The sequence below is a fragment of the Arachis ipaensis genome, chromosome B07, assembly GCF_000816755.2.
Source record: "Arachis ipaensis cultivar K30076 chromosome B07, Araip1.1, whole genome shotgun sequence".
In the NCBI taxonomy this organism is placed as follows: Eukaryota; Viridiplantae; Streptophyta; class Magnoliopsida; order Fabales; family Fabaceae; genus Arachis; species Arachis ipaensis.
Genome location: NC_029791.2, coordinates 101895152 through 101919637, shown reverse-complemented (window position 1 = coordinate 101919637; position 24486 = coordinate 101895152). Strand labels below are relative to the sequence as shown.

At 36.4% G+C, this 24486-nt stretch overlaps 3 protein-coding genes across 5 annotated transcripts; 1 reads left to right on the top strand and 2 right to left on the bottom strand.

Annotated features, from left to right (window-relative positions):
* LOC107607519 lies at window positions 451-13333 on the bottom strand. Its single transcript, XM_016309467.1, has 6 exons — window positions 13309-13333; window positions 13194-13210; window positions 1265-1679; window positions 962-1166; window positions 711-877; window positions 451-599 (listed from the first exon to the last, which is right to left on the bottom strand). The coding sequence occupies exons 1-6, from the start codon at window positions 13331-13333 to the stop codon at window positions 451-453; spliced, it is 978 nt and encodes a 325-aa protein (XP_016164953.1).
* LOC107609945 lies at window positions 14465-15731 on the top strand. The gene is made up of 2 exons (XM_021106098.1): window positions 14465-14941; window positions 15272-15731. Exon 1 carries the CDS (start codon window positions 14559-14561, stop codon window positions 14904-14906), a length of 348 nt encoding a protein of 115 aa, XP_020961757.1. The 5' UTR covers window positions 14465-14558; the 3' UTR covers window positions 14907-14941; window positions 15272-15731.
* On the bottom strand, window positions 16247-24175 carry LOC107609885 (kinesin-like protein KIN-6). 3 transcript variants are annotated; one of them, XM_016311939.2, is made up of 20 exons: window positions 23448-24175; window positions 22975-23098; window positions 22781-22875; window positions 22522-22657; window positions 22281-22346; window positions 22036-22098; window positions 21786-21836; window positions 21603-21685; window positions 21369-21516; window positions 20703-20745; window positions 20404-20561; window positions 20199-20321; window positions 19385-19467; window positions 19219-19288; window positions 18789-18944; window positions 18107-18696; window positions 17933-18008; window positions 17346-17494; window positions 17154-17226; window positions 16247-16752 (listed from the first exon to the last, which is right to left on the bottom strand). In XM_016311939.2, the coding sequence occupies exons 1-20, from the start codon at window positions 24137-24139 to the stop codon at window positions 16657-16659; spliced, it is 3075 nt and encodes a 1024-aa protein (XP_016167425.1). In that variant the 5' UTR covers window positions 24140-24175; the 3' UTR covers window positions 16247-16656. The 3 variants fall into 3 exon arrangements, with proteins under 3 accessions (XP_016167425.1, XP_016167426.1, XP_020961756.1); XM_016311940.2 differs by having other exon boundaries at window positions 20404-20558; XM_021106097.1 differs by lacking the exons at window positions 19219-19288; window positions 19385-19467.

The following is a 24486-nucleotide window of genomic DNA, read 5'->3' as shown; positions in this document are numbered from 1 at the left end:
TCTCTCTCATCCAAATGTCTACCCAATTTACCGCCAAAACATCAAGCTTGAACCATTTTTTCAAACGCCAACACCAAAACATGTCGATCTTGAGGGCTACCATCATACCCGGTTCTGAGCTATACAATAAGCTCGACCTGTTATCATAGTTGTAAGAACCGAATCGATGATCAAACCGGTCAGGTTATTGGTTCACCGGTTTATTGGTTCAACCGATAAACCGTTGGTTGAACCGGTAAAACCGGTTTCACGTAAATAAAAAATATAAAATACTAAAAATAGTCATAAACTTAATAAATTCAAAATACATATCTTTAGTTCTTTACCAACATTTTAAAAATAACCAAGTTTCAAAGTCTAAATATAACTAATACAAAGATAAACATGAAATTAGTTAGTACTAGTACATTAGCATCTTAATTAAACACAATAAGGATAACAATTCATAAACTAAATCCAAGGAGTGATTTTGAAGTTGGCAAGTTGCTCTTCATCTGACAAATGTGGGGCTACATCCTGATTGGTTTCATTTTGATTTGCATTTTCCATAGAATTATTAGCTCCATCATCATCCCGATCATCTTCCAAATCCAATTGATCTAGCATTATAGATAATGTTTCACAAATTAAGATAAAAAATAATATAAAACATGTTATAAGGCATACGAAAATTATAGTTGATCATAATTCATAAATAAATAAAAGCATACGTAAATCATCTAAAGGTGATTGAAGAGACATATTTGCAAGATCATTTCGTAAAGCATCAACTTTTTCAGGAGTTAAAAATGGTGGTGAATCTTCCAGTATCCATTCCGAATGATCCTCAAATGTATCAAGATAAATTGGATCATAAACTTGATTTCTCATTTGGTTCCTATGTTATCAATATATTTCGTTACTCATGTGATGATTAAGATTTTAAAATAATGCTTTCAACTTAAAACAATCAAGAAAGTACCTTTGTTGTAACCTTAAGTTGTAATGAACATAAACAAGATCATTAAGTTTTTGATGCTCTAACCGATTCCTCTTCTTTAAGTGAATGTGTTCAAAAATACTCCAGTTACGCTCACAACCTGAAGAGCTACAAGTTTGGCTTAAAACATGAATAGCCAACTTTTGCAAATTTGGTGCTCCACAACCATAAGATTCCCACCATTGATCTTAACATAAAAAACAGATAAATAATTTATCACAATCATAAATATCACATAATAAATACATCACAATCATGAAAGACTAAATTTATAAAGAAATTCACCTGGCATAACAGTGGTTCGTTCACGTATTGCAGAGGGTCTTCCAAAATCTTGCTTAGCATTCCTAAAGATCCTCTTCTCATTTGTCAGCTTAGAATTCAATACAGGATCATCATAAGCATATTTCTCAATGACATCCAACAAGCCAGAAGTCGTTTGTTTGTGCTTTTCAAATTCTCCAGCATTAAATCGAAAAGCTGGATTCAACCAATAACCAGCGGCATGAAGATTTTTCTTAAGTTGTGCATCCCAACGGGTATCTAAAATCTTCAAATAAGGATCAGCAACCTTTTTTCTTTTCTGAAACCTCTTCACTATTTCTTCTCTAGCCTTATAAATAGCTTGATAAAGAAAACCCACGGCAGCTCTGTCTTCACTATCCACAATACGTAAAACACGAACAAGTGGCTCAGTAAGCTTAACAATATCAGTGCATTGACTCCAAAATTTAGAATCCAAGACTTGATCCACAAATTTCTTAGCTTTGGCTTCTTTGGAGTAAGCTTAAACCGATGAATTCCTCCACCCCTAATAAGCTTCTCACAATATATCCATAGCAGAATTGTTTTTCCAGACTCCACAACTTGTTTACAATGACCCCATGCAGGATCGGTTTTTGCTCTATTATTGTTTTTTTGGGTTCCGATTGATGCATCAAGAGTTGATCCTTGTTCTTGCGAAGATGGTGTTTATGATGGTGTATTCGCAGAAGCCATTTGATGAGAGGATAATTTATACGCTTTTTGGCATTATTTTTAAGTAGTTTTAGTATAATTTAGTTACTTTTTACTATATTTTTATTAGTTTTTAAATAAAAATCACATTTCTGGACTTTACTATGAGTTTGTGTGTTTTTCTGTAATTTCAGGTATTTTCTGGCTGAAATTGAGGGACTTGAGCAAAAATCTAATTCAAAGGCTGAAGAAGGACTGCAGATGCTGTTGGATTCTGACCTCCCTGCACTCAAAATGGATTTTTCTGGAGCTATAGAAACCCAATTGGCGCGCTCTCAATTGCATTGGAAAGTAGACATCTAGGGCTTTCCAGCAATATATAATAGTCCATACTTTGCCTGAGTTTTGACGACATACAGCTTGCCATAGAAAGGAGTATAAATGATTGAATGGAAGCAATAGGAAAGCTGAGATTCAGAAAGAGCAAGGCATCTCCATACGCTTATCTGAAATTCTCACCAATGAATTACATAAGTATTTCTATCTTTATTTTATATTTTATTTATATCTTAATTATCAAATCTCCATAACCATTTGAATCTATCTGACTGAGATTTACAAGATGACCATAGATTGCTTCAAGCCGACAATCTCCGTGGGATCGACCCTTACATACGTAAGGTTTATTACTTGTGCGACCCAGTGCACTTGCTGGTTAGTTGTATCGGAATTTTGAAAAAGAATTTGAGATTATGAACGTGCGTAGTGAGTTTTTGGCGCCGTTGCTGGGAATGAATAATCACGATTTCGTGCACCAAGTTTTTGGCGCCGTTGCCGGGGATTGTTCAAGTTTGGACAACTGACGGTTCATCTTGTTGCTCAGATTAGGTAATTTTATTTTAATTTTAAGCTTTTTGTTTTTATTATTCTTATTTTCAAAAAAAATTTCAAAAAAAATAATAAATTATTCTATGTTCTTCAAAATTTTTAAGAATGAATTCTAGAGTTTCATGAGATATGTTGAATCCTGGCTGGCTGTTAAGCCATGTCTAATCTTTTGGACCGAGGTTTCAACTATCCTTAGAAGAGCTTCTTTGTCTTTCTCAACAATTTAGTTGTTGTATGTAATGTTCTGCTGAAGCTTGGCTGGCCATTGGCCATGTCTAGTGTTTTGGACCGGAGCTTTCACTGAAAGCTTGGCTACTAGCCATGTCTAATTCCTGGACCGAAGCTTTAGACTAACATTGCATGATTCCTGGAATTCTTATTAGAAATTTTGAAATCCTTATTTTTCTTTTTTAAATTAATTTTCGAAAAATACTAAAAAAATTTTAATAAAATCATAAAACCAAAAAGAATTTTGTGTTTCTTGTTTGAGTCTAGTGTCAAATTGTAAGTTTGGTGTCAATTGCATGTTTTAATTTCCAAAAAAAAATTCGAAAATTCATACATGTGTTCCTCATGATCTTCAAGTTATTCTTGATGAACTTCTTTGTTTGATCTTTGCATTTTCATGTTTTGTGTCTTTTCTTGTTTTTCATATGCATTTCAATTTGTTAGTGTCTCAACATTAAAAATTTCTAAGTTTGGTGTCTTGCATGTGTGTCTTTTCTTAAAAATTTTCAAAAATAAGTTCTTGATGTTTATCTTGATCTTCAAAGTGTTCTTGGTGTTCATCTTGACATTCAAGGTGTTCTTGCATATTTTTCTTGTTTTGATTCATAATTTTTTTGTCTTGTGTCTTTTTTGTGTTTTTCTCTTTCTTCATTAATAATTCAAAAATCAAAAAAATATCTTTCCCTTATTCTTCTCATAAAATTCGAATATTTGAGTTGACTTTTTCAAAAAATTTTAAAAATCTAGTTGTTTCTTATGAGTCAAATCAAATTTTCAATTTAAAAATCTTATCTTTTCAAAACCTTTTCAAAAATCAAATCTTTCTCATTTTTTATATATATTTTTGAAATTTTTAAAAATGATTTTCAAAATCTTTTTCTTAATTTCATTTCATAATTTCAAAATCTTTACTAACAATTAATGTGATTGGTTCAAAAATTTTAAAGTTTGTTACTTGCCTATTAAGAAAGGTTCAATCTTTAAATTTTAAAATCATATCTTTTAGTTTCTTGTTAGTCAAGTAATCAACTTTAATTTTCAAAATCAAATCTTTCTAAATTTCTTTTTCAAATCTTTTTCAAAATAAATTCCAATCACATCTTTTTCAAAACTTATTTCAAAATCTTTTCTAACTTCTTATCTCTTCAAATTTGATTTTCAAAATCTTTTTTCAATTAACTACTTAACTTTTTGTTTGATTTTAAAATTCTTATTTTTTTCAAAACTATCTAACTACTTTTCTCTCTCTGATTTTCAAAAATCACTAACCATTTTTTTTCAAAAATATTTTTAATTTAGTAATTTATTTAATTTTCAAAATTATTTTGTTTCTCTTTTTGATTTTCGAATTCTAACTACATTTTAAAATAAAAATAAAAATATTTTCCTTTTACTTTATTTAATTTTTGAATTCTTCTCTCTCTCATCTCCTTCTATTTATTTATTTATTTACTAACACTCCTCTCCCACTCAAAAATTCGAACTCTCTCTCCCTCTCTGTGTTCGAATTATATTCTTCTCTTCTTCTACTCATAAAAGGGAATCTCTATACTGTGACATAGAGGATTCCTATTATTTTCTATTCTCTTCTTTTTCATATGAGCAGGGACAAGGATAAGAACATTCTTGTTGAAGCTGATCCGGAACCTGAAAGGACTCTAAAGAGGAAGCTAAGAGAAGTTAAGGCACAACACTCTGGAGAGGACCTAACAGAAATTTTTGAAAAAGAAGAAGACATGGCAGCCGAAAATAACAACAATGCCAACAATGCAAGAAAGATGCTTGGTGACTTCATTGCACCCTCTGCTGACTTCTATGGAAGAAGCATCTCAATTCCTGCTATTGGAGCAAACAACTTTGATCTTAAGCCTCAATTAGTTTCTCTAATGCAATAGAATTACAAGTTTCATGGACTTCCAATGGAAGATCCGCATCAGTTTTTAGCTGAATTTTTGCAAATCTGTGACACTGTCAAGACCAATGGAGTTGATTCCGAGGTCTACAGGCTTATGCTTTTCCCTTTTGTTGTAAGAGACAGAGCTAGAATATAGTTGGATTCACAACCTAAGGATAGCCTGAACTCTTGGGATAAGCTGATCAGTGCTTTTCTGGCCAAATTCTTTCCACCTCAAAAGATGAGCAAGCTTAGAGTGGAAATCCAAACCTTTAGACAGAAGGAAGGAGAGTCCCTCTATGAAGCTTGGGAAAGATATAAGCAACTGATCAAAAGGTGTCCTACTGACATGCTTCCAGAATGGAGCATCATATGTATATTCTATGATGGTCTGTCTAAGTTGTCAAAAATGTCATTAGACCATTCTGCAGGAGGATCTCTTCATCTGAAAACCCCTACAGAAGCTCAGGAAATCATTAAAATGGTTGCAAATAACCAGTTCATGTACACCCCTGAGAGGAATCCTGTGAACAATGGGACGCCTCAGAAAAAGGGAGTTCTTGAAATTGATACTCTGAATGCCATATTGGCTCAGAACAAAATATTGACTCAGCAAGTCAATATGATTTCTCAGAGTCTGAATGGATTACAAGCTGCATCCAATAGTACTAAAGAAGCATCTTCTGAAGAAGAAGCTTATGATCCTGAGAACCCTGCAATAGCAAAGGTGAATTAAATGGGAGACCCTATGGAAACACCTATAATCCTTCATGGAAAAATCATCCAAATTTCTCATGGAAGGACCAACAGAAGCCTCAACAAGGCTTCAACAATAATGGTGGAAGAAATAGGTTTAGCAATAGCAAGCCTTTTCTATCATCTTTTCAGCAACAGACAGAGAATTCTGAACAGAGCCATTCTGGCCTGGCAGCCACAGTCTCTGATCTATCCAAGACCACACTAAGTTTCATGAGTGAAACAAGGTCCTCCATTAGAAATTTGGAGGCACAGGTGGATCAGCTGAGTAAGAAGATTACTAAAACTCCTTCCAATACTCTCCCAAGCAATACAGAAGAAAATCCCAAGAGAGAGTGCAAGGCCATAACCATGACCAACACGGCCGAACCTGGAGAGAGTGAGGAGGACGTGAGTCCCAGTGAGAAAAGCCTCATGGGACGTCCTCTGGACAGAAAAGAGTTTTCCTTTAAGGAACCAAAGGAATCTGAGGCTCATACAAAGACCATAGAGATTCCATTGAACTTTCTTCTGCCATTCATGAGCTCTAATAAATATTCTTCCTCTGAAGAAGATGAAGACATCATTGAAGATCAAGTTGCTAAGTATCTAAGAGCAATCATGAAGCTGAATGCCAAGTTATTTGGTACTGAGACTTGGGAGGATGAACCCCCCCCTTGTTCACCAATGAACTGAATGCATTAATGAGGCAGACATTACCTCAGAAGAAACCGGATCCCGAAAAATTATTCATACCTTGTACCATAGGCACCATGACCTTTGAGAAGGCTCTGTGTGACCTGGGGTCAGGGATAAACCTCATGCCACTCTCTGTAATAGAGAAACTGGGAATCTTTGAGGTACAAGCTGCAAGAATCTCAATAGAGATGGCAGACAAGCCAATGAAATAGGCTTATGGACTAGTAGAGGACGTGCTAGTGAAGGTTAAAGGCCTTTACATCCCTGCTGATTTCATAATCCTAGACACTGGGAAGGATAAGGATGAATCCATCATCTTTGGCAGACCCTTCCTATCTATAGCAAAAGCTGTGATTGATGTTGACAGAGGAGAGTTGGTCCTTCAGTTGAATGAGGACTACCTTGTATTCAAGACTCAAGGTTCTCCTTGTATAACAATGGAGAGGAAGCATGAAAAGCTTCTCTCAATACAGAGTCAAACAAAACCCTCACATTCAAACTCTAAGTTTGGTGTTGGGAGGCCCCAACCAAGCTCTAAGTTTGGTTTTGAGAGGCCACAACAATGCTCTGATTATCTGTGAGGCTCCATGAGAGCTCACTGTTAAGCTATTGACATTAAAGAAGCGCTTGTTGGGAGGCAACCCAATGTTATTTAATTATATCTATTTATTTTCTATTGTTATTTTATGTTTTCTTTAGGTTGATGATCATGTGAAGTCACAAAAACAACTGAAAAATCAAAAACAGAATGAAAAACAGCATTAAAAATAGCTCACCCTGGAGGAAGAGCTTACTGGCGTTTAAACGCCAGTAAGAAGCAGCAGACTGGCGTTTAACGCCAGAAAGAAGCATCAAGCTGGCGTTAAACGCCAGAAACAAGCACCAAACTAGCGTTTAACGCCAGAACAGAGCATCTACTTGGCGTTTAACGCCAGAAATGGGAGAAAAGCTGGCGTTAAACGCCAGAAACAAGCAGCAACCTGGCGTTTAACGCCAGAAGTGCAATCCAAGGGCGTTTTGCACGCCTAAATGGAGCAGGGATGCTAAGTCCTTGACCCCTCAAGATCTGTGGACCCCACAGGATCCCCACCTACCCCACTTCTTCTTCTCTCCTCTTCACACCCTTTCATAACACTCTTCCCCAAATACCCTTCACCAATCACCTCCATATCTCTTCCCCAAATGCCCCTCACCAATCACATCCATCCACTCTTCCCCAAAAACCCCACCTACCTCCAAATTCAAAATCATTTCCCTCCCAAACCCAACCCTAATCCATGAAATCTAACCTCCCCCCCACCCCTATATAAACCCCTCCACATTACCTCATTTTCACACATTAAAAACACTTCTTTCCCCCCTTGGCTGAATACACACCTCCCCTCTATCTCCTCCATTTTCTTTTTCTTCTACTATTTTCCTTCTTCTTTTGCTCGAGGACGAGCAAATATTTTAAGTTTAGTGTGGTAAAAGTGTTGCTTTTTGTTTTCCATAACCATTAATGGCACCTAAGGCCAGAGAAACCTCAAGAAAGAGGAAAGGGAAGGCAATTGCTTCCACCTCTGAGTCATGAGAGATGGAGAGATTCATCTCAAAGGTCTATCAAGACCACTTCTATGAAATTGTGGCCAAGAAAAAGATAATCCCTGAGGTCCTTTTCAAGCTCAAAAGGAGTGAGTATCTGGAGATCCGACAAGAGATTAGAAGAAGAGGATGGGAAGTTCTCTCCAATCCTATTCAACAAGTCAGAATCTTAATGGTTCAAGAGTTCTATGCAAATGCATGGATCACTAAGAACCATGATCAAAGTATGAACCCGAACCCAAAGAATTGGCTTACAATGGTTCGGGGGAAATACTTAGATTTCAGTCCAAAAAATGTAAGGTTGGCGTTCAACTTGCCAATGATGCAAGAAAATGCATGCCCCTACACTAGAAGGGTCAACTTTGATCAAAAGTTGGACCAAGTCCTCATAGACATATGTGAGGAAGGAGCTCAATGGAAAATTGACTCAAGAGGCAAGCCGGTTCAACTAAGAAGGCATGACCTCAAGCTAGTGGCTAGAGGATGGTTGGAGTTCATCCAACGCTCTATCATTCCCACTAGCAACCAGTCTGAAGTTACTGTAGACCGGGCCATCATGATCCATAGTATCATGATTGGGGAGGAAGTGGAAGTTCATGAGATTATACCTCAAGAACTCTACAAGGTGGCTGACAAGTCCTCCACTTTGGCAAGGTTAGCCTTTCCTCACCTCATTTGTCACCTCTGTAATTCGGCTGGGATTGACATTGAGGGAGACATCCTTATTGATGAGGACAAGCCCATAACTAAGAAAAGGATGGAGCAAACAAGAGATCATGGACCTCAACAAGATCATGAGGAAATTCCTCATCATGAAATCCCTGAGATGCCTCAAGGGATGCACTTTCATCCACAAAACTATTGGGAGTAAATCAACACCTCCCTAGGAGAATTAAGTTCCAACATGGGACAACTAAGGGTGGAGCACCAAGAGCATTCTATCCTCCTCCATGAAATTAGAGAAGATCAAAGAGCTATGAGGGAGGAGCAACAAAAGCAAGGAAGAGACATTGAGGAGCTAAAGCACTCCATAAGATCTTCAAGAGGAAGAACTAGCCGCCATCACTAAGGTGGACCCGTTCTTTAATCTCCTTGTTCTTTATTTTTCTGTTTTTTCGTTTACCATGCTTTATGTTTATCTATGTTTTATGTTTTTACTACATGATCATTAGTGTCAAGTGTCTATGTCTTAAAGCTATGAATGTCCTATGAATCCATCACCTCTCTTAAATGAAAAATGTTTTAATTACAAAAGAACAAGAAGTACATGGATTTCAAATTCATCCTTGAGATTAGTTTAATTATTTTGATGTGGTGACAATACTTTTTGTTTTCTGAATGAATGATTAAACAGTGCATATGTCTTTTGAATTTGTTGTTTATGAATGTTAAAATTGTTGGCTCTTGAAAGAATAAAGAAAAAGGAGAAATGTTATTGATGATCTGAAAAATCATAAAATTGATTCTTGAAGCAAGAAAAAGCAGTGAATAACAAGGCTTGCGAAAAAAAAATGAAATGGCAAAAATAAAAGAAAAAGAAAGAAAAAGAAAAAGCAAGCGAAAAAAGCCAATAGCTCTTTAAACCAAAAGGCAAGAGCAAAAAGCCAGTAACCCTTTAAACCAAAAGACAAGGGTAAAAAGGATCCAAGGCTTTGAGCATCAGTGGATAGGAGGTCCCAAAGGAATAAAATCCTGGCCTAAGCGGCTAAACCAAGCTGTCCCTAACCATGTGCTTGTGGCGTGAAGGTGTCAAGTGAAAAGCTTGAGACTGAGCGGTTAAAGTTGAGGTCCAAAGCAAGAAAAAAAGAGTGTGCTTAAGAACCTTGGACACCTCTAATTGGGGACTTTAGCAAAGCTGAGTCACAATCTGAAAAGGTTCACCCAGTTATGTGTATGTGGCATTTATGTATCCGGTGGTAATACTGGAAAATAAAGTGCTTAGGGCCACGGCCAAGACTCATAAAGTAGCTGTGTTCAAGAATCAACATACTGAAATAAGAGAATCAATAACACTATCTAAATTCTGAGTTCCTATAGATGACAATCATTCTGAGCTTCAAAGGATAAAGTGAGATGCCAAAACTGTTCAGAGGTAAAAAGCTACTAGTCCCGCTCATCTAATTGGAGCTAAGTTTCATTTATAGTTGGGATTTATTGTATATTCTCTTCTTTTTATCCTATTTGATTTTCAGTTGCTTGGGGACAAGCAACAATTTAAGTTTGGTGTTGTGATGAGCGGATAATTTATACGCTTTTTGGCATTGTTTTTAAGTAGTTTTTAGTATAATTTAGTTACTTTTTACTATATTTTTATTAGTTTTTAAATAAATCACATTTCTAGACTTTACTATGAGTTTGTGTGTTTTTCTGTGATTTCAGGTATTTTCTGGCTGAAATTGAGGGACTTGAGCAAAAATCTGATTCAGAGGCTGAAGAAGGACTGCAAATGCTGTTGGATTCTGACCTCCTTGCACTCGAAATGGATTTTCTGGAGCTACAGAAACCCAATTGGTGCGATCTCAATTGCATTGGAAATTAGACATCCAGGGCTTTCCAGAAATATATAATAGTCCATACTTTGCCCGAGTTTTGATGACGCAAACTGGCGTTCAAACGCCAACTTCCTACCCTATTCTGGAGTTAAATGCCAGAAACAGGTTGCAAATCAGAGTTAAATGCCAGAAACAGGCTACAACCTGGCGTTTAACTCCAAAAAGAGTCTCTACACATGAAAGCTCAATGCTTTGCCCAAGCACACACCAAGTGGGCCCGGAAGTGGATTTCTATATCATTTACTTATCTTATGCAACCCTAGCCACTAGTTTAGTATAAAAACTACTTTTAGTGATTTATTTTACATCTCTGGTTAATCTTTTGGATAATTTTATGTTCAGAGATCATGTTTAGGGGGCTGGCCATTCGGCCAAGCCTGGACCTTCATCACTTATGTATTTTCAACGGTAGAGTTTCTACACCCCATAGATTAAGGTGTGGAGCTCTGCTGTTCCTCATGAATTAATGCAAAGTACTATTGTTTTCTTATTCAATTCAAGCTTATTCCTATTCTAAGATATTCGCTTGCACTTCACCATGATGAATATGATGATCCGTGACACTCATCACTATTCTCAACCTATGAACGCGTGCCTGACAACCACTTCCGTTCTACCTTGGATTGAGCGTTTATCTCTTAGCCTCCATTCCAAAAGATCGGAGTCTTCGTGGTATAGGCTAGAATTATTGGTGGCCATTCTTGAGATCCGAAAAGTATAAACCTTGTCTATGGTATTCTGAGTAGGATTTGGGATGGGATGACTGTGACGAGCTTCAAACTCGCGAGTGTTGGGCATAGTGACAGATGCAAAAGGATCAATGGATCCTATTCCAACATGATCGAGAACCGACAGATGATTAGCCGTGCGGTGACAGCGCATTTGGACCATTTTCACTGAGAGGACGGGAAGTAGCCATTGACAACGGTGATGCCCAACATACAGCTTGCCATAGAAAGGAGTATGAATGATTGAATGGAAGCAGTAGGAAAGCAGAGATTCAGAAGGAGCAAAGCATCTCCATACGCTTATCTGAAATTCTCACCAATGAATTACATAAGTATTTCTATCTTTACTTTATATTTTATTTATATCTTAATTATCAAATCTCCATAACCATTTGAATCTGCCTGACTGAGATTTACAAGATGACCATAGCTTGCTTCAAGCCAACAATCTCCGTGGGATCGACCCTTACTCATGTAAGGTTTATTACTTGGACGACCCAGTGCACTTGCTGGTTAGTTGTATCGGAATTGTGAAAAAGAATTTGAGATTATGAACGTGCGTACTGAGTTTTTGGCGCTGTTGCTGGGAATGAACAATCACGATTTCATGCACCACCATTCTAAAAGAATATGGAGTACCAAAACAGCAAAAGTATAAAACAATAGCAATCCTAAATTCCCTAATTCCTATTCCCTATTCAGCAAGACAGCAACCTTAAAGGCTTAAATAGTTAAATTCACAGCAATCTTAAATAGTTACATTATTCACAGCAATCTTAAATATTCACAGCACAAGCATATTCATAACAGAACAACATTAGATTAACATTATTCATATTCAACAAGCATATTCAACACCTCGGTTTCAAGAATTAGTCAACAAGCATATTCATCCCAGAACAAATCAACAAAACAACAAATTTTCACGTTTTCAATAAGCATATTCAACATAGAACAAATCAACAAAACAACATAATTCATATTTCATAGATTCAAGCTTTCAACAAGCATATTCATCCCAGAAATTTTAAGTTTTCAACACAGAATAGAATAACATAGGAGATTGCAGTTTAAGGTTACTAGAGAACAGAGGGGAAGTGCAGAACAACATTATTCATAAGTCATAACACTGTAACAGCAAGAAATGCAGAATAGACTACAGAGGAGAACTGGAGCTAACCTGTTTGACACAGCAGAAGAGCGAGGCAACGGCGAGGTCAACGATGCAGCAACGGCGATAACGACGGCGCGGCAACGGCGACGGCGATGAGAGACAGACGCGGGTCTGTCCTGTTCCTACTTCCTTAGTTCCTTCAAACTTCGGAGTTCAGACCGGCGGAGAGACGAAGAAGACGACCGCGGGCGGCTGGCGGCTGGCAGCTGGCGGCGGTGGCTGGGTGAGTGACACTGTGACAGAGTGGGGTGAGGTGGTGGCGAAGAGGGTTAGCCGTTAGGGGATTAGGGTTGGGGGGAAAAGTGGAAAGTGGAACCTGGGAGTGGGGTTTGGGGGGTAGTGCGTATACGACGAGACTTTTTTTTTTAACCAAAACGACGTCGTTTTGGAAAATGAATAATAAAAAAAAAAGCGCTTCCGAACCGGTCGGTTAACTAGAAATCGCCGGTTTTCCGATTTTTATCAAAATCGGCCTGTTCAATCCGGTTCTTAACGGTTCTCTTCCTTATCCAATCATATCACTCAACCGGACTGGTTAGGAATCCGGTTCACCGGTTTTTTGGTCGAACCGGCCGGTCCGGTCCGATTTTTATAACTATGTCTGTTATACCTCGGCTCAGAAAAACAGGTCAAGCTTGGGGGCTATGATCCGTTACTCAACCCTGGCCTACAACCGCTATAACCTCGGAACCTGGTATAGCTGGCAGATATACTCTCCCCAACGACCTCCCCACTCAGGCCAGTATCATCCCAACAAATCCAAATGATAACAAACCTCAGACCCCGTCAAACCTGCAACAAAGATATGAATAACTGATCCATATAACAAACCACTCAAACAACTCACTATAAAGACTAATGAACTACTGATCTGAAGGTACGCTATTCACTCTGAATATCATCTCTATTACTCATACTCTTACTTACTTGAGCGTTGGAGTCCCTTTATAGGTATCCAACGCCGCCTCCCCACAAAAAACAATGTTCCACTCCCCTTACTCCAAAAAAAACCAGTTCAAATATCATAAGAACGAGCTATACCTCAAAATCTATTTTCACTCATGAATATATTAAAATATAAAGTGGATTTCAATTCAATTGCCTATAAATTAAAGAGCAAAAGGCAATGAAGCCTTTATCCTCTTTGTCGAGATCCCTAAGATTAATTAAGAATCATAATCTTATTGTCATATACATATGCATGCATATAATAAAGCTAGTACAGACAAATATTATTTCCCGCTATAGGACTAATTAATTAATTAACTAACCATAGTGAAAGCACCAACATGTTCTCTTGTCTATTCTATGTTTGATGCTTATGTATTTCTTAATTAATTTCCCACTAGCCTTAGCCCTTTATTACATTCTAATTAATTTATCCCAACGCTGAAAGGTGAGAGCTCTTTAGAGTATGTAAAGTTTCTTTGACCCAATAAAGCTTAATTTCGTGTATTATTCTTTTGTTTAGTGCCTAATAACCATAGATTCCCTTGGAAGGCACTTTGATAGTTAAATATTTAAATATTCAGTTTTGCTTCGTTACTCACTTCAATAATATGTTTCTAATCGATTATATTATATGTACATTAAAATTAGTTATCAGTATAAAGAATATATTAAAATATAAAAATATATTAAAAATAAATTAAATAATAAATATAATAAATATATAATAATTAACTTTAATAACTATTTTTGTTTGAGAATTATATGAGATTGTCAATTGTGACGCCTAGGAGATATAAAGGTGAAGCCCTTAAATAATGTCACGTCCACGGTAACGTTTTTAGTTTGTGGGTATTTTTGACATTTTGGATAACCGTCAAGGTAATTAATAACTTAATCATAAATGAGTAAGAAGAGCACCAAGAGGGTGGAAATTGGTAAAGATGGTTAAAGATAGGGAAAGCAAACTCATAAGCGACACGTAAGAAGAAATGGAACGACAGACACGTGGAGGGAGATGATTGGTGTTTGAAAAAATCGGCGGGTGGACGACAAGGTAGTGGATCCATTTCACTTTCCTTTTTTTGTTATATTCAATTATTCATTGCAATTCCTAAGAGTTAGAGAGTCACAAAAGCAACGGAATGTGTCTAAGCTAAGCAAGCCAGTAGTTAAAGTCATCTATCTTTTGATGGCGGTATGTGATCTAGTTGTGAGCAACCTGACGATCATCTATGTAGCAGTGATCGCGTGCGTTAAGGCATACGGGCTTATTGTGTGTGGTCAAAGCTTCGGCGGTGGCTTTGTGGTGATTGTGTCCACCACCGTAGTCGCTTTGATCCTTGTGGCCACACTCACTTGGGACGTGTCGCGTAAAGCCACGTGTCCTTTCAGCCGCCGTCATGCTCAGAGCCTAATTAACCACCATGACCATGAGATGTGCAAGGGAGGCATATGCTGGCACGGCGTCGCGGTTAGATCCCCAGCTTCTCACATCCGTTTCAGACTCCCCCAGCAGATTCCTTACGCCGCTTTCTAATACTTCAGTTTCCAAAATTCATAATACTAGTAAAGGTACAGAGAGAGACCAACATATATAAATGTATATCGTTGCTGTTACTACAAGATTTCCGCTTGGATTTTGTTATTATTATTATTATTATTTTGGGTTAGGTATTATATATATGCGGCAGCTTTACCCAATGTTTGGTGTTTGTTCATATTAATTTAGAGTATATATACTTATATACTAATAGCTTTGTGTAAAATGTTGATCGGAGATAGATAGATGGAATTTCATGTGAATAAATAAGAATTTCCATTTTGTTTGGTACCAATGCACAGTGAATTTCAGTTTTGATCTTCAATTTAAAGTCTCTTGGCATTATTTGCTGCGTGATACAGTGAAGGATGTTATAATTAAGAGTGATATGAATGTGGTGCCTGTTGGATGGAGGAGGAGGGAGCAGAGTGGGTAGAGTCATTGGTTGGCGGAGGTGAAAGGTGTGATCACTTCTTCTTGGTAATATACATGTGGGTTTTTGGTAATTGCTCTTCACTCTATTGGCCGAGTAAACTTTGTTTTCTCACGACGAACATTGTGTACAACTTGATTTTATTTATTTATTAATATTTTCACTACGGACATGTTAATATTATTATTGCTTGTCGGAGTGATGGGAAAATGAAATCTACACCTGGCTGGCTAGAGGAGTGAAGGGGGACCATGCTGGTTGAATATATCTAGCGCTTTTCGTATAATATCTCGTTCCTTAAGTAGCCAGCGAGTACACTATAGTCAGTGTATTATATTAGATATTGTGTATAACATTATAAGTGGGTTATTATGTTGTTTTTTATTTTAGTGATGCATCTTATTTTAACTTATTATTCTATTCTGTTCAATAACTTTTATCCAAAAAAATGAAAAATATTTAACAAGTGATGTACGAATTAATAGTTGCGAACAAGTCAAATAAACAATATTAACAATGCTTTTAAGTTTTAACGCTACTGTGTTGAGAATCAGACTGGCAACTAAACCAAAATGCCATATTGACCCACAAAATGTGAAGACACACGGCAACGATGCGGGAAGTAACAACAAAAAAGGCTCCACATAATTAGATAGATGGGATCATATGTAAGCAAAGAAAATTCCTATCAGGAATTTCGTCGGTGACTTCTTTCTGTTTCTATTTCTTCAATCTAACTATATATAATTACATAGTACCCATGCACCGAAGTACCATTCTGATGGTGAGAAACATGATACTGTGCCAATAATTTTCTGACATATTAATAGTTTTCAATAGTGATAATATCAGAAATCAGAAGCTACTTTCATGGAGGTCAAGAATGCTTTTAGCCAAATGGATGCGAGTTCCAACTAATATTTGTAATTGAAACCATACATTGGGTCAGTATTGCACATGTCTACGAAAACATGAATAGATGTACTCTTTTATACACCTAACGTTCAAGGTTCAATGTTAGACTGTGAGTGCTGAAATGACAATCATAATATTCAAATACCAGGGAAAAACATCAGAACATTCATTTTTTCTTTTCTTTTGTCACTCCATTCTTCTTTTTAGTCCCTCTCTCGGGGCAGCTTTTTACAGTATTAGTCAAAGGCTTAATTGTGGGAAAGAGCCCAAAACGCCTATTGTAGAAGCAGGGCACAGATATTTATAACCTTCCCCCAAAAAATACATCCTACCGTTTAATGCGTATTAAAAGTGATGAAGGTTGCAGAATTTAGTTCCTTTAGCTCTTTAGTGGTCACGCTACAGATGAGGGTTGTTTTTAGCTTTAAGCAAGCGCAGAAGAGTGATGCTACCATTTGATATTTTCTGATCAATTGCAGCTAACTTTCTTGTCCCCTGCAAACCATACAAATATCGAACCTTACATATATTTTTAGGGTCATTCCAATATAACTATGATGATGACTACGTTAACTATAGTATTTTAAAAAGTATTGTTAAAATTAAAATAATGCTTTTCTATTGTTAAACAATGCTTTTTAAAAAGTGTTTGCTTAAAAAAAAGTATTACCAAAATGAAAAAAAAAAAAATATGACTTTAAGTTAACAACACTTGCATAATTACCATAACCACCATAGCATAGTTATACTAGACTCTCTAGTATTCTTAATACAAACTTATCGTATGAACAGAAGTTCAAAACATTGAAAGAGACAAAAAAAACAAAGAAAACAAAAAGCGAATATATAAGTTGGAATTGCAGAGAACCACAGACTACAAGTCTACATATAATCACCTTAAATTTCTCGCTCTCGTCAATATCAAAGGTAAAGTCCCTTGATAACATGGATGACTTAGGCATAAGTGTTCTGATAAAGAGACATAAAATAATAAGATATAATCCGTTAAAATGAAATCCGCAAGCGTGGAACAAAAACAAAACATGGCATGGTTAAACATTGACTCATTAATACAAAAACAAAATTACCTTTTCGGTCTCAGAGGTTTGCAGGAGTTATTGATTCCTATCTCACCACGTGGATCTCCCACAAGGTCACGTGTACTAGATGAAATACCTTCGGGAGAAGATGAATCCAAAACCACGTCTTTGATTAACGATGAAGATGCCAACGATCCCTGAAAATGGATTAAAAGAGGGATGGTTAGTTCATATAACAGCTACTATTCAAAACATACAAGCTTGATTTCCTTTTCCTACATACTAAAGGTTAAGTACATATCATACTAAACTATATGCTTAAACTTCTAATATAGGCGATTTTGAACTTAGATGACCAAGTATAGCAAGCAAGAATTGGATTTGACGGCTCTATTTAGCTAAAATGGAATTGAATTATAGTCTCCTAAAGACAAAATAAGTTTGGCCTCTTTTTCATGCATAAGTTTGACCTTAAGTTTGCATACAGTTGACTTAAATACATAAGTAGAATATAATGACAATGCTTAGTTATTGTCGTTGTCGGTTATTTTACTAACGTAATCATCATCATTAGATTTTCAATTACCACAAATAAACTTGAGGAAATCAATAAATAGAGCACAAATAGTACTCACACATGATTTCTTGATTGCGTCCTCCACCTCCAAACCAATATGATGCCCGGGTTTTGACGAGGAGGCCTGGACTTCCCTATAGAATTAGACAGGAATAAGGAACAAGCGTATTACTTCAAACACAAGAAAGGAAAGCTGGTACCACTAAGGAAGATCATTAGTCACAAGACTAACCGATCTGATTTCTCAGAATCTGCTTGTATACAAGGAGCGCCAGACATAGGCTTTCCATCTGACTCCTCAATTTTATCTGATTTTTCTGAATTTGATTGTGTACATGAAGCACCATGCGTAGACTTTCCATCTGATTCGTCAGAATCTGGTAGTGTACAAGAAGAACCATGCATAGACTTTGCATCTGAATCATTAGTTTTATCTGATTTTTCAGAATCTGATTGTGTACATGAAGCACCATGCGTAGACTTTCCATCTGATTTGTCAGAATCTGGTAGTGGACAAGAAGCACCATGCGTAGATTTTCCATATGATTCATCAGAATCTGGTAGTGTACAAGAAGCACGATGCATAGACTTTACATCTGAATCATTAGTTTTATCTGATTTTTCAGAATCTGACTGTGTGCATGAAGCACCATCCATAGACTTTCTATCGAACTCTTCAGAGTCTGGTTGTGCCCAAGAAAAACCATGTACAGGCTTTCCATCTATTTCATCACTAGTGTTTGATTTTTTAGAATCTGACCGTGTACAAGCACCAAGCATAGGCTTCCCATTTGACTCAACAATTTTAAGCTCAGATGATTCCTGAGGAACGGACGCCAAATGGTGAAACATAAAGATAAAAAAAAATAAGGTAAATATGGCATGCACATATTAACAAATGGAAAACAACTCACATTCAATATCTTGCTCGCAGCCTCGTCAACTGTCACAGCATCATAGCAGCACAGTTCTGAGTTCTCAGAATCTGAATGTGTAAAGGATGTACTAAGCTCGGGGACATCTCCTTGATCAACTCTAGACACATTTGATGGTGGTGCACAAGATGTATCCTGAAAAGATGAGCAGAAAACATATATGATGCAATCTGAAGCTTGCCTATATTTAAAATCTACACACAGAACCAGTATCTCGGTTCACCCATTAGATGAGTTAACTCTTAATGTAGCCTATATTTGCCAGTTAATACTACAGCCAGTTTTTTGGTCATTGAAAATTCACAGTGCATTATCTTCTAAATATAAATGAGTTCAAATCACTATGTAAAAATCAATTAACAATAAGTAACAAATAGCACGTGCACATTAACAAGGAGACTCAACTCACACTTGATATATTGTCCACAGCCTCCATCTCAAATGAATTCTGGTTCTTTGACAAGGAGTTCAAAACTTCCCTAAATTATTATTCCAAACAGGAATTATAGAACAAGCATATCAGTTTAAAGCCAAGAAAAATATGCAGAAGATCATTCATTATTCACATGACTAACCGGTTTGATTTTTCAAAATCCAACTGGGAACAAGTAGGTGTAGGTTCTTCATCTGATTCTACAAGTTTAGGCTTCGGTGATTCCTGTATAGTTAATAAAATACTTAATAACATTGCAATTTGAAGCTCACATCCTATGTTTGGTTGGCGTAAATTTAACCCAAATGAATTGTGCAAATTTACACTTGAAATACATAGCACACAGCTATTACAAAACACATTATGATGGATGCCTCTGGTAGTATACCTGGTCAACTTAATCTATTGGAGTTTCAATTCACCAGCGAAAAGATTTTTAAATATATTAAAGCCTAAATATACCAACTAGTAAAGTCAACATGGCCTTTAATTTTAAATGACCACAAACCAATATCACAAAATTCAACCAAGAGAAATAATAAATAGCAAGGAGATCCAAACCTCCCTACATATTACAAAGTATACAAATTTGGATCAAGCACATAAGTTCAAAGCAAAGAAGGAAGAAAAAGGACGAGCTGGAACCACAAGCCAAAGATCATTAGACATGGACATTAGTCACAACTAACCGATCTGAGTTTACAGGAAATATCAACAATAACCTCTTCATCTGACCAGTCAAAACTATCCTGAGATGATTCCTATTCATAACGATGTTTATTGGAAACTAAAAAGGCAACATAAAATTCAATGTTTTATCAGTTGAGACATTCAATAGTATGCATCTAGCAGGTGTTACTGTTTATATTGAAGCCTAAAATTAATTGCTGGTGTAATGAATCCTAATATACCAAATACATCCAACTTCACTTGAAAAATTCAATATCACTTTTTACCTTCCCTTTTCTGCAACAAGTGCAGTGAGCCTTAAACTCGTTAAATTCTGTTTCCAGCACTAAAAGTTTTTCCTTCTCATATCCAATGCATTCTTTAAGACTTTGTATTTCCTTCTCTGCAACCTGATTATAAAAATGTAATTTAGAACGGAATATCTATAGACATTAATGTCAAGGCACCCTTAAATTTTCTTCTCCCTATTACCTTCAATTTAGAATTATATTCTTTCAGCACACTCCATAAAACTTTAGCAAAATTCCTCATTATAATATGGCTTCTTTCCCTCTGGGACTGGCTATCACACTTTAAGTCGAAAGAAACAGGATGGCTTGCATCTAATTTGCACAATGTTGAACTGTCTGCTACAAATTCAATACTTTAGAATTCAGATCCAATGTAAAAAGAATGGATTGATGGATCCCTATGTGTAGTATCAAGCAGGACAGGAAGAGGAAGTAAAAAAAAGAAACAAACAGAGAAGAAAAATCAAGTATAATGTCTACCTTTTTTAGAAGTGTTTGATTCATCAATGGTTGTTCCATCATTCTGAAAATAACAAAAAGAAATATTATAATGGATCATTCACTCATTTAGTATGCTGCATGAAAATAGCTTTATTCAGTTCCTTGAATCCAATCCATAATTAAGTGGCTTATGTAAATTGCACAGGGAAAAAAATCATTTCATAGAAATAGGTATGAAGAGGACACACATTAGACTGACACAAATATAAAAAACATAAGGTTACAACCATAGAACATCAACAGTCCTGAACATCACAAGTCGCAAACATGACATTGTGGTAGTTTGTAAATTATCTAGATTCGTCATTGTCATAATAATGACTCCATTCTAAAATCCAATCCCAATTTTTCATCTTCTGGTTTTCAAATTCCACTTTCCGAATTCCAAATGAAAACTTCCTTAATATTTTATATGCAGCTCTTTGCCATTGGATACTGTGATAATGTAAGTAAAAAATATTTATCTAAAACTGCAAGTTTAGAAAGCCTCAGCTGTCCAAAATAGCAAATAGCTCATGTGAAGAGAATTCAAAATCCATGACGTAAGAATGTGAACAAAAGATTTAGCTGTAATTATAAGCTAATAAAAAACAATCTCTAATTATTTTAAGAAACCTATATTAGAACTTGGACGTAAAGGAGAACCTGTACAGCATCTTCACTAGTGTCAAGTTTCATTTTTTTTCGGTGTTCTACTCTTATTATCGGTGATGGTTTTGCCCAATCCATAGTAGATGATGCTTGGTGATGCCTCTTTTTGGGAGCCATATTTGGTTGTTCAGCTTCATTGTACCTTAAAACATTGAAAGATAGCCTTAGAAGCCAATATTCGGTGCTGAAAGTGAAATTAGACAAAATACAGGATGACAATGAATTTACTTGATTTGCATATATGGAGAAGCTTGTCTCAACAGGTGCGAAGTATCCAGATAATCTTCAACTCCTGACTTTGCTGTTAAAAGCTATTAACACCACATATATAAATTAGACAATTATAAAATTCATCATACATTACAGCAAGTATGTCATAACTCAATGGCTAGTTTTAGAAGATATGCTTACCAAAGTCATCCGCTTCTTCCCAACCAAATAATCTCGCATGTACCTAGTCAACTGTAGTAGTATTAAAAAAAAAGTCAGTTTTGTAACCTTTTCTTTCCTATTTTCAAAGTTAGTCTAGAAGAGATCTGTAAACTAAGTTAACAAGTGAGCATGGTTGCCCATGCTAGTTAATGACTTGAGCCTTAAAAAATGGTAAAATGAGGAAAATATAATCCATCAAAAACCAATAAAAATCATAACAAAACATTACCATTGAATTCTGGAAGTGCTTTTGCAATGGCTTCTTGGGATTTTTTTGGTGCTCCAACAAAGACTGAAAGGATAGATAATCAACAAAATATACACAGAACAAATAGAGAAGTAGAGTGGAAGAGGTGAAGAGGTTCAACATTTGCCAAATGAGGATAGTAGTGTACAAAAAGCACGTAAGTCCTGTCTGCTTAAAGTGCAACAACCAACAGCGTCAATTTATAATTAGAAGTATAGGCTACGTACTCTCAAGCATAAGCCAAACACCATTAGCGTGTTGTTGATGAAATTGCTTTCAAGCAACCTTGTCCCCTACAATATCACAAAAACATAACTCGGCATAAAGACAAAAGCAAAATTTCTACAATAGGCACTCCCTATCAGACTAATATGTTATGCTACTGTCTAAAACTACAAGGCTTATTAATCAACACCAACTCCAAATTAACCCTCTTTGCCTACAATAGTTTGGTAAAAAGGAATGAACCTGATTCCCAGTTCTCTTTTCTCTTTCTGCTCCAGCAAGGTCAATGATAGACAAAACAACACTATCTGACTTGGGATTCAACACTCCCTCACACATTACGGGAACATCACGAATGTTAATGATGCATTGTGACCGGCTGTAAGAACCCAAAATTCAAACGAAATTAATAATCAACATGGTTGGTTCGCTAATAAGCTACTATTTTCCCCTTTTCTAGGGTAAGGAAAAAACATTCCCAAATTCTTCGTTTTTATTTTACCTTGACTGACTGTTTGTTTTTGTCATTGCAGTTGCACGTTTTGCAACTGCTTGTGCTATTAAAGATTCTGCCTGTTCAGTATTGGAGATGAGAACCTGCTAGGACAAACACAAGAATATGAAAAATGATGAATTCCATATTATACACATGAAGAAACAAAATAATGTAAAATTAACAAATATGTAGAAATTAACCTCTTGCAGTCCTTTTATGGCCGACTGTCGCATGCTCAGTTCACCACCATCTGGTAATAAATCATAAAGCTTCTCTGATTTGCCGCGTTCCGTACATATCTCAAATATTGAGATATAAAAGGATCTGCCAGTTGAACAATATAAATGTTAAAAAACAGTTCTAGCCGCATTTCACAGCCTATGACTGTTCCAACATGTTTGTGTTACAAGAATAACTGAAATTTGAACAAACACTGAAATCAATTTAGTCTTAAAGTTATATGTTCTCTGTTTGGTAATCTGGAAGTGCCATCTATGGTGGGACATCGGCATATTTTGCTCATTCAAACAAACACTTTCCAACTGAACAAATTAAGTTTGGCTATGATAACATAATCAATTTCACAGTACCACCGAAAAAATGGAAACGTGTGTAGCTAATTTGTGCAACTACAATTCATACAAATGATATGAAATGCAGTAAAACATTATACCTAGGTGAGTTTTTGGCCTCTGACAGAGTCTCCTTGAAAATATGGCGGAGGACCAGGGGCACCATTCCAGGATCCCTTGGGCTCCCAAACACAGTGTGTGTCTTGCCGGATCCACTAGGCCCCAGCGCAGCCACCATTCCACTTCTTAAGAGAACAAAACAAAGAGAATGAGTACGGTTCCTTACCTGAGAAGAATCAGAAGAGAAAACATGAGAGAAACCTCTGTACGTCTCCGATTTGATTCGCTTCGAATCCTGCAAATCCAAAGGGGGAGATAACGTCACTGACTGTGAATCGTTCACCAATATGCACGAAGTATCGGAGCTCTTCTTCTTCTTCGAGGTTTTGGATGCTGCTGCTGCAGCGGCGCTGCTCTTCTTCATTGGATTCTGAGGCCACACGCTCTTTCCTCTCTCGTGCGGAGCTCGACTTGGAGACTCTGTAGGGAGGGGTCGGATTCTGAGGAAAACTCTGAGGTTATCGTTTTCTTGCTTGTTTTCTATGGATGCCGCCGAGGGAACCTCCGGCATGTTCTGCGCAGCGAACAAAACGTCGTCGTTGGGAAATGGTGGAATTTCGCACAAGTTGAAGTTCTGTGGAGCGTATTTCGGTGTGTCGCGAGCTTTCCGATGGGGGTTCCGGCGAATCGTCACGGTGTAAGGGCACGGCGTTGAACTGTTCAAGTCCTCCATCGTCAATACTGAATAGCCGTTTTTTTCAAAATGAAAAGTTAAAATGAGGGAAGATTTAAATACTTACAAATTAATAAACTTTTCATTTTGAAGAAAACGGCTCGGCGTATATACCATAGTTGTTAAAATTGAATTGGTGATCGAACCGATTAAGTTATTGGTTTATTGATTTATTAGTTTAACCGATAAATTATGGGTTGAATCGATAAAATTGGTCTCACGTAAATATAAAATATAAAATAGTTAAAAACTTAAAATTAAAATTTGAAATATATATATCTTCACTAACATTTTATGAAGAATCAAGTCTCAACTTCTAAAAATAACTAATATAAAAAAATCATAAA

Coding starts and splice junctions, on each gene's coding strand:
- LOC107607519 (XM_016309467.1), bottom strand. CDS start 13,333: ATGAGTAATAGAGATGATATTCAGA. Junction 1,167..1,264: donor ACGAACCACTGTTATGCCAG/GTGAATTTCTTT, acceptor TTTTATGTTAAG/ATCAATGGTGGGAATCTTAT. Junction 878..961: donor AACTTAAGGTTACAACAAAG/GTACTTTCTTGA, acceptor TTGATAACATAG/GAACCAAATGAGAAATCAAG.
- LOC107609945 (XM_021106098.1), top strand. CDS start 14,559: ATGGCGGTATGTGATCTAGTTGTGAGCAACCTGACGATCATCTATGTA.
- LOC107609885 (XM_016311939.2), bottom strand. CDS start 24,139: ATGGAGGACTTGAACAGTTCAACGCCGTGCCCTTACACCGTGACGATT. Junction 21,686..21,785: donor GGAAGAAGCGGATGACTTTG/GTAAGCATATCT, acceptor TGGTGTTAATAG/CTTTTAACAGCAAAGTCAGG. Junction 21,517..21,602: donor TCTCCATATATGCAAATCAA/GTAAATTCATTG, acceptor CAATGTTTTAAG/GTACAATGAAGCTGAACAAC.